Source organism: Rhagoletis zephyria, unplaced genomic scaffold (assembly GCF_001687245.7).
Source record: "Rhagoletis zephyria isolate East Lansing unplaced genomic scaffold, Rhagoletis_zephyria_1.1 Rzeph_scaffold_01073, whole genome shotgun sequence".
NCBI classification, from domain to species: Eukaryota; Metazoa; Arthropoda; class Insecta; order Diptera; family Tephritidae; genus Rhagoletis; species Rhagoletis zephyria.
Genome location: NW_016158157.1, coordinates 95,212 through 104,844, shown reverse-complemented (window position 1 = coordinate 104,844; position 9,633 = coordinate 95,212). Strand labels below are relative to the sequence as shown.

General features: G+C 41.8%; 1 protein-coding gene across 1 annotated transcript; it reads left to right on the top strand.

Annotated features, from left to right (window-relative positions):
- Positions 1 to 6,073: 6,073 nt before the first annotated feature.
- LOC108362697 (uncharacterized) lies at positions 6,074 to 6,573 on the top strand. The gene is made up of 3 exons (XM_017615786.1): positions 6,074 to 6,142; positions 6,221 to 6,478; positions 6,526 to 6,573. The coding sequence occupies exons 1-3, from the start codon at positions 6,074 to 6,076 to the stop codon at positions 6,571 to 6,573; spliced, it is 375 nt and encodes a 124-aa protein (XP_017471275.1).
- The last annotated feature ends 3,060 nt before the right edge of the window (positions 6,574 to 9,633 follow it).

Genomic DNA, 9,633 nt, shown 5'->3' with positions numbered 1-9,633 from the left:
TGAACTACAATCAAACCAAATCTCTAATAGCGAAGATTTTTTTTTCTGAGTTATGATTTTTTATAGAAAATATACGTTTTTGTGGTACATACTACAATATTCTTATATTGTTTAACTAAATGGAACATATGTATGTAATATATCAGCAAAAAGTACAGCCGTGATCATTTTTTGTGTATCAAATAGATATTAGAACACACTTTCCACCATACAGTTTCGAAATACAAAATCACATTTTCCCGCTTTTTATAATCGAAACTGTATGGTGGAAAGTGTGTTCTAATATCTATTTGATACACAAAAAATGATCACGGCTGTACTTTTTGCTGATATATTACATACATATGTTCCATTTAGTTAAACAATATAAGAATATTGTAGTATGTACCACAAAAACGTATATTTTCTATAAAAAATCATAACTCAGAAAAAAAAATCTTCGCTATTAGAGATTTGGGTTGATTGTAGTTCAAAGTGTCTCTTTCCCGGTAAAAAAGTTTGAGAGAAAAAAAATACCCTTTTTAAGAAATAAAATTAAAAAAAAAATTTGCACTTTTTGTTAATTGTTAAATAAAAAATTTTAAATAATGAAAATCAATAATTATATCATTCTATCTGACAGGTGAGTAAAAACATTGTTGGAATCTATTAAATTTTGACAAAGTTATGGGCATTTTAAAAAAAAGTTCTCACTGTCAATTCGAATAATCGATTTTTGCCTGAAAAACAAAATCGCGTTTAATTCGGCCAAAAAATTTTTCCGAGCCAAAAGAAAAAATACGTGTCTCATTATTTGGACCAACAAACAATGTATTTGAGTTTGGTCGAAATTAAAATCATGCTCGTACCTGACCGGTTGTCTGGAAATGGAAAGCATCATGTGCGATTTTGGTTATCACTTTTTGTATGATTAAATGGGGTTAGTAAGCAATTCAGATTCTTACTTACGATTTCTTAGGGATACTTTTTTCTTTAGCGGTTGTGTATTCCCACAGTGCTGGCTCTTTTTAGGCGACGAAGGGCCAGTGGAAAAAGTGTGTAGGCCTTTTCGGGGAATAGGGCGAGGTGACACAACAGCGGGGGATGAGCGGACCCTCAGATGGGGGTGCTGGCAAACCAGGAAGCTAGTGGCGGCGGCGATGTAGTCGATGGTGGCGGCGGTGATGTGGTAGGTGGTGGCAGCCGGCGATCCGTCGATCTTGCAGGCTACACGGGGCGTTGAGGCGATGATTACCGAAAGTTGAGAGGATGAGGCAAACTGGTTTCGCTTGGTAGTATGTGGTTCCAAGCTCACGAAAATGGAGGGTGAACGGCTGCCGGACGGCACTTTAGGCACACGCACTGAATCTGCAGCACAATATTCCTCCTAGGGCGATGGAAAACACGCTATGCCTGCACAATGTCCGATCTCACAAAAAGGAAAGGCGGAGGTTTTTACTTTTTTTAAAGTTTATTTACACAGCTTAGATGATTAATTGAATAAGTGCTCGAATTCAACTTTGCGCGGGATATAAGAAACTTTTTGCCGGAATATATTGTTAAGAAAAACAATTGCGTGTAACGAGGGTGGAAAAAATTCTGCTCTATACAACGAAATGTCATTCATTTCGTGCGCTGTCAAAGGGTGCCTGCCTTATCGACATCAGTATTACCAACTACGCATATCACTACTTAAAGTTATTTAAACATTAGGGGAGGTTTAGACTTCAAAAATATTAAGTACAATAATCCAATAATTCAAATATAGATTTTAAGCAAAGTACGTTATGCAAATAAATGGATATAATAAATATGTTAATGTGATGTATGAATGCGTGTGTACAATGAGCCTGTAGCTTTAAGATACATATGAATAAATACAATGAGTGATTAAATTTCAAACAGTAATTGTTGTGTTTCGGGCTTTATATTTTATCTAATCAATTTTATCGATTATCTCATCTTTGTGTACCTTATTTTTCTATTCTATGTTTTATCGTATATCGATTTGTCTAACAGTTTGTGAGATCTAGCGGAACGTCTTTTGTAAATGTATAAAAGGGGATTTTGCTTATACAGTTTTTCATTCCTTTCGTATTGTCAAGCGGGGTAAAAATAACATTTAAATAAACCCTCTAAATTCTTCAAATTACAAAGAGGACGTTTTATTTATCATACCCCCGAAGAGGAACATCTTTATTTAAATGTTAGTAAGAAATAATAATGCCAAAGCCAACGCCAACTAAAGTGATGCGATCGCCGCCAGCCACTAGGGCTTCTGGGAGCGCTACAGTGTCTCCACCAGTAGGAGCATCGGATACCGGAGAATCTTCTACAGAATATTTGACTCGTATGTACGAAAAGAGGTTAGCGGCTATGATGGCGGAATTTAAGAAGCAAATGCATGCAATGCAGAACCTTTTCGTCACCAATAATCAGCAACTGCAAACCAGTGTACAGGAATTGCAGAATGAGTTGCAGAAAGTGCAGGAAAGTACAGCGACGTTTCTGCTGCAAAGTGAAAGGGATCATGCACCACATGGTACAGCAGAACCTCCAGAAGAATTGCAGCCAGGACCCACCATTCACGCAGAGCGATTTGAGAGAGCTGCGATTTCGGAGCCGCTACAACCGTTACCTGGGAGTCAAGCACCGCGTGGTATTTGGTCACAGCCTTCATCAGCAATTACGAGCGATAATCGACAATTTCGCCACAAGAAAATTTATCCATTGCCGACGTTTTCCGGTCTGCCTAAGGAGTGGCAAGTGTTTGTAGAAGCCTTTGAAAGCACCACTCGAGACTTCGAATAATCGAATTTGCACAACATTATGCGGCTACGAGATGCGTTAAAGGACAGAGCAAAAGAAACAGTGGAAGCACTCCTCGCGAATTCTAACAACGTAGCAACAATAATGGAGACTCTGCAGGCCACTTATGGTCGCCCTGAGCAGCTAATCAAGAGCCAAATTAAAAAAGTGCGAATGATACCAACAATAGCCGATGACAGTTTAGAGTCGTTGGTAAATTTTGCAACACAGATGAATAATATGGCTACGTTTTTAAAGAATGCTAAAGGGGAACATCATTTGTCTAATCCTACATTATTGAGTGAGCTCGTTGGGAAATTGCCAGTGCAGAAGCAAATGCAATGGGCAGAGAAGTGCTTGCAGCTGGACCGCCAACCAACAATCGTTGATTTTAGTGATTGGTTGAATACTGTTCGGCGTTTAGCACATATGGTAGCTGATTCTTTGCCAATAACGTCGAATCCTTTCAAAGAAAAGAAAACACCTAAGTTTTCTGGATCAAATGCTCCCCGTCGTTTTGTTGCTGTTGGCGTCGCGCATCGAAAGTGTTTGCAGTGTGACGGTGAGTGTTCACAATTAAAAGAATGCCGAAGTTTTTTGCAGTTGAGCGTTGGTGATCGATGTGATAGAGCCAAAGAGATGCGGGTTTGCTATTGCTGTTTAAAAAGAGGACACCATGCCAGAAATTGTTATTCGCGGAAACGTTGTGGGGCGGATGGATGTACTCAAGTACACCACCCTCTTTTAAATATTTCGCAATCAGTAGCACCGAATGCTTCTGAAGAGCAACATGGTAGAGTACAAAACTCGCAGCGTAGTTGTCATACCGACGATGGAATCAGTCAACATGTACTTTTTCAAATCTTGCCCGTTAAATTGTATGCAAATGGGATTGTAAAGTCTACATACGCCTTCTGTGATGATGGTGCCAATGTGTCTATAATAGATAGGGGTCTAGCTAAAGAATTAGGCTTGCGTGGAAAAAGGGAGACGTTAGAATTGCAATGGTTGAATGATGTCAAGAAAAGTGAGCAGTCGGAAGTTGTAGACATCACAATCAGTGGAGCAGACTTAAACGCGGTAAAGTATAAAATGTCAAAAGTTTATGTTNACCGAATGCTTCTGAAGAGCAACATGGTAGAGTACAAAACTCGCAGCGTAGTTGTCATACCGACGATGGAATCAGTCAACATGTACTTTTTCAAATCTTGCCCGTTAAATTGTATGCAAATGGGATTGTAAAGTCTACATACGCCTTCTGTGATGATGGTGCCAATGTGTCTATAATAGATAGGGGTCTAGCTAAAGAATTAGGCTTGCGTGGAAAAAGGGAGACGTTAGAATTGCAATGGTTGAATGATGTCAAGAAAAGTGAGCAGTCGGAAGTTGTAGACATCACAATCAGTGGAGCAGACTTAAACGCGGTAAAGTATAAAATGTCAAAAGTTTATGTTTCCTCACATCTGTCGCTACCTCAGCAAAGCTTTAATAGATCGGCCGTATTGAGTAGGCAACACTTATCGAAGTTTCCTAAGCGCGATTACAGTGGGGTACAGCCGAAGATTGTGATTAGTTTGAATCATGCATTTTTAACTGTTCCAGTTGAGATACCTCGTTCGTTATGTGATTCTGGTCCGATTGCTGTAAGAACACGCCTTGGTTGGTTGGTGTATGGGCCGTTGAATGCCAGAGAGGATCGAAGCGCGAAGCGAGTATTGCATTGCAGACGAAGTATTGCTTATGATGATAAGCTTAATGAAATTCATATGATGATGAAGCAGTATTTTGAAATGGAGACTTTCGGGGTAAAAGCCGNAGAGATCCATGTTAATATTGAAATCGACCACTAAACGCATTGGAAACCGGTATGAATCTGGGCTGATTTGGAAAGAAAACGTACAACCGTTTCCACCGAGTTTCGATATGGCAGTCCGACGACTAGAAAGTGTTGAGAGGAAAATGAAGAAAGATCCAGAATATGGTAAAGAATATTGCAAGCAAATTGATTATTACGTAAAAAACGGCTATGCGAGAAAACTAGAGCCTGAAGAAGCTGCTTTACGGCATGAACGAACATTTTACTTGCCTCATTTTGGAGTAAGAAATCCCAACAAAACAGGTATACGGCTCGTATTCGACGCCTCAGCAGAGGTTAAGAATTTTTCATTGAATAAAGCATTGATGTCTGGGCCAGATCTAAATCAACCACTAATTTCAATTTTATTCAAGTTCAGGCAGGCTCCAGTGGCAGTGTGCGGTGATATAAAAGACATGTTTCACCAAATCATAGTTCGTCAGGCAGACAGAGACTGCCAGAGGTTTTTGTGGAGAAATGGCGAGTCTTCAAACCCGATTGAGACGTATGTTATGGAGCGATTGATTTTTGGCGCCACATGCTCGCCTACCGTTGCACAATTTGTTAAAAATTGTAATGCTAGCAGATTCTGGAAGACATCAACGCGAGCTGTTAAAGGTATCGTTGAGAAGCACTACGTCGAGGATTATGTTGACTGTTTCCAGAGCGAAAACGAAGCGATAGACGTTATCAAAGAGGTAATTTCCATCCACATGCAAGGTGGTTTTGAATTGCGCAACATTGTCTCAAATTCTAATGCCGTAATGGAAGCTGTTAGAAGCTCGGCGAGCGAAAATCGTGTTTCTGTGAGTGTTGAATGAAATATTGAAAGAATACTTGGTATGAGGTGGCTGCCAAAACCAGACGTTTTCGTGTTCACTTTGAAATTCAACAAAGTGCCAGGAGATATTTTAGATTTCTCTCGTAAACCTTCAAAGAGAGAGACCTTGGCTGTTAATATGTCAGTCTTTGATCCGTTCGGNTTTCGTGTTCACTTTGAAATTGAACAAAGTGCCAGGAGATATTTTAGATTTCTCTCGTAAACCTTCAAAGAGAGAGACCTTGGCTGTTAATATGTCAGTCTTTGATCCGTTCGGGTTTTTGGCAAACTACATGATTATGACAAAGATTCTGATGCAGAATATATGGAAAACCAGTATTGACTGGGACGACCCTATAACGGACGAGATCTATCGTTGGTGGAAGCTGTGGCGAACCGAGCTGAAAAGAGTCGAACAAATTCGAATCGAACGCTGCTATTTTGCAAATTTTGAGAGAGCGTCGGTGGAATTGCACATTTTTGCAGACGCAAGCGAAGAAGCACTTGCAGTTGTATCGTACTGGCGAGTGGTTGATAGTGGCAAGGGGAAGGTAAAATTCGTCGCTGCAAAAACCAGCTGTGCACCTACTCGTTTTCATACTATTCCCAAAATGGAACTACAAGCTACAGTTATGGGTGTTCGATTAAAAGAAAGCATCATCAAATGCCACGAAGTCAACGTTAGTCGATGCGTGTTTTGGAGCGATTCCCACACAGTAATTCGATGGGTTAATTCAGATCATCGTTCTTACAAACAGTACGTCGCTAATCGAGTGGCAGAGATTTTAGAATACAGCAAACTCAACGACTGGCGATGGTGTCCAGGTTCGTTAAACCCTGCGGACGAAGCGACGCGAGCAAAAATACCACCAACTCACAATAGTAAGTGGATAAGTGGTCCAGACTTTCTGCATAAAGATGAAGAGGAGTGGCCAGATAACTCGGACATGCAGAGCTCTGAAGACCATAGCAATGAGGAGATACGAGCTAACTACTCAGCCCTCGCAACCCATCAGGTATGTTTTTTGACAACTCGAATTAACCGCTTTTCAAATTTTCGTAGACTGAAACGTACAATGGCGTGGGTGTGGCGATTTGTAAAAAATCTTAACCGTAAGCGGCAGAATGAGGACTTGCGCATCGGAGAGTNCTGAAACGTACGATGGCGTGGGTGTGGCGATTTGTAAAAAATCTTAACCGTAAGCGGCAGAATGAGAACTTGTGCATCGGAGAGCTGAGTATGGAAGAAGAGGCGGACGCTGAGGTGTATATTTTAAAATGCGTGCAGGAGGAGGTATTTTCGTCAGATTTGGAGAACCTACGGCGGAGAGTCGCTGTTTCATCTACCAGTCCGCTTAAATCGCTGAACCCCTATATCGGCGAAAACGGAAGAGTAGAGCGAGCTAGGTGTCTTCCAGAGGAAACGCGAAGGCCGATTATATTACCTAAACTGCATCAGTTGACTCGTCTCATCGCACAGTATTACCACAACAAAGGTTATCATATCAACGTATCAACGACCATGTGTGAAATAAGACAACGTTTTTGGATCCCGCCCCTTCGCAGACTGTTGAACAGTATACAAGCAAAATGCCCGGTGTGTAGAATACGAAGAGCGACGCCACGTCAACCACAAATGTCTGCATTGCCTCCTGATCGTGTCACGCCTTATGTGAGGCCATTTTCGTATACGGGTTTGGACTTCTTTGGGCCGACTTTCGTAACAATTCGACGCCAACGAGAAAAAAGATGGGTCGCCCTGTTCACGTGTCTCACTACTAAAGCTGTGCATCTCGAAACTGCAGTGGACCTTTCGACAGACTCGTGTTTGATGGTTGTCCGAAATTTCCTGAATCGCAGAGGGATTCCAGTTCAGATGAGAAGCGACAACGGCACGAATTTTGTGGGCATCGCCAAAGAGTTGGAGAAGAGTGGCTCTGAGCTAGCACCGGCAGGCATTAAATGGGTATTTACCACACCAGCAAACCCCAGCGAAGGTGGCGTTTGGGAACGACTTGTGCGCTCAGTGAAACAGGCGCTGCGAGTGATGTTAAAGGAACAGGCGCCTGGATTAGAAACGCTTCAAAGTTTTTTAATTGAAGCAGAGAATATCGTGAACTCCAGGCTGCTGACTCATCTGCCCGTCGCGCCAGAAGATCCCGAACCGCTAACACCAAACCATTTCCTGCTGGGCTGTACAAACTCCACACAAACTCCAGCACCTTACGAACCAAAATTGATGTGTTTGCGCAAGCAATGGAGAGTTGTACAAAACCTGAGAAATGGAATGTGGCGTCGATGGGTACAAGAGTATTTACCAGACCTAACGAGAAGGACGAAGTGGTGTTTGCCGTCGAAGCCTATTCGCATCGGAGATCTTGTATTTATATGCGACGTCGATTTGCCGCATTCCCAATGGAAGAGAGGAAGAGTATTGCAGTTGTTCCATGGTTCTGACGGTATAGCGCGCTCGGCTGAAGTGAGGACTGCTGATAGTTGTTACAGGCGTCCAGTATCAAAGCTAGCGATTCTCGACGTAGATGTTCAAAGGGAAGATTGAAGGAAGTAAAGCCTCCCGGCTGGTCGTTTTACGGGGGCGGGTGTTGTGTTTCGGGCTTTATATTTTATCTAATCAATTTTATCGATTATCTCATCTTTGTGTACCTTATTTTTCTATTCTATGTTTTATCGTATATCGATTTGTCTAACAGTTTGTGAGATCTAGCGGAACGTCTTTTGTAAATGTATAAAAGGGGATTTTGCTTATACAGTTTTTCATTCCTTTCGTATTGTCAAGCGGGGTAAAAATAACATTTAAATAAACCCTCTAAATTCTTCAAATTACAAAGAGGACGTTTTATTTATCATACCCCCGAAAAGGAACAGTAATACAAATATGTACATAAGCCGGAATTCAGATACATTTCAATTTAGCTGTCCTCGTTTAGCCAAGGATGGGGATTTTACTTGTTTCCATTAATTTTTATTTATTTTCAGCGGTTCCGGCGGTCCATGGGTAGCCACTAGGGACCTTCAACAAACGCCCAACGTGGGGAGCGCCCACACCCTGACACGGTCTCCTGCTTCGAGAGCTCAGCCGGGCATGTGTTATGCGCATGTGCTCTTACATATGGAAAGATTACGGGATGTTTATTAACCTTCTTTTTATGGTGGAAATTTATTTTGTGAGCCATTTCAANGAGCTCAGCCGGGCATGTGTTATGCGCATGTGCTCTTACATATGGAAAGATTACGGGATGTTTATTAACCTTCTTTTTATGGTGGAAATTTACTTTGTGAGCCATTTCAGGTCCTTCGTGCAACGTTTTGGCTGAGTGCTTCCTCCCCGGGCGACTTTAACCTCATCGCCGGGATGGAATACCCTACTGCTTAATGTGATTTGGATGTCAAACGCTTTTTCCTGCAAGCGATTCCAACAGGTACATATTGTTCCCGAATTGATGTAATTCTTCGAATTGTTCTTCGAATTGATGTAACTTTACAGTCGCTTAGAACAAAGTTACGCTTATAGACTTCTTGGCCGGGCCTAAAACGAATCTCGCGTATTCTTTTGTTATAACGCGCCGAATTTGTCTCATAAGCTTCGTGCAGCTTTCCTTTGACCTTTTCGCGCATGAGTCTGATTTTGTCGCTAGTATCTAACAAGAAAATTTCATTGTCACTAAGGCTAGACAACTTCCTGGCCAATGCGTAGTCGGCACCATTAGTGAACATGTTCGTACCAAATAACGCGAAGTAAGGAGACACTCCCGTCGAGGAATGCACTGCACCTCGAAGAGCACACTCTATTTCGGAGAGATATAAATGCCAATCGCGATGGTCTTTCTCCAGGTATGACCGGATGGCAGCCAACACAGATTGATTAACTCTTTCTGACGCATTCGATTGCGGAGCATAATACGCCGTCTTCGGCAAATATCCTAGATCAAAGCGAGGTAATAGTTATATTTTTATAGTAGTGGACCACTTCTCAAAGTTCACATATTTGAAAGCGATGCGCGAGACCACCGCTAGCAACGTGGTGAAGTTTCTCACTGAGGAGATCTTCCACAAGTTCGGAGTCCCGGAGACAATGCATTCCGACAATGGCAAACAATTTCAGTCCAAACAGTTCTCACAACTACTGCAGGCCTATGGAGTCAAACATATT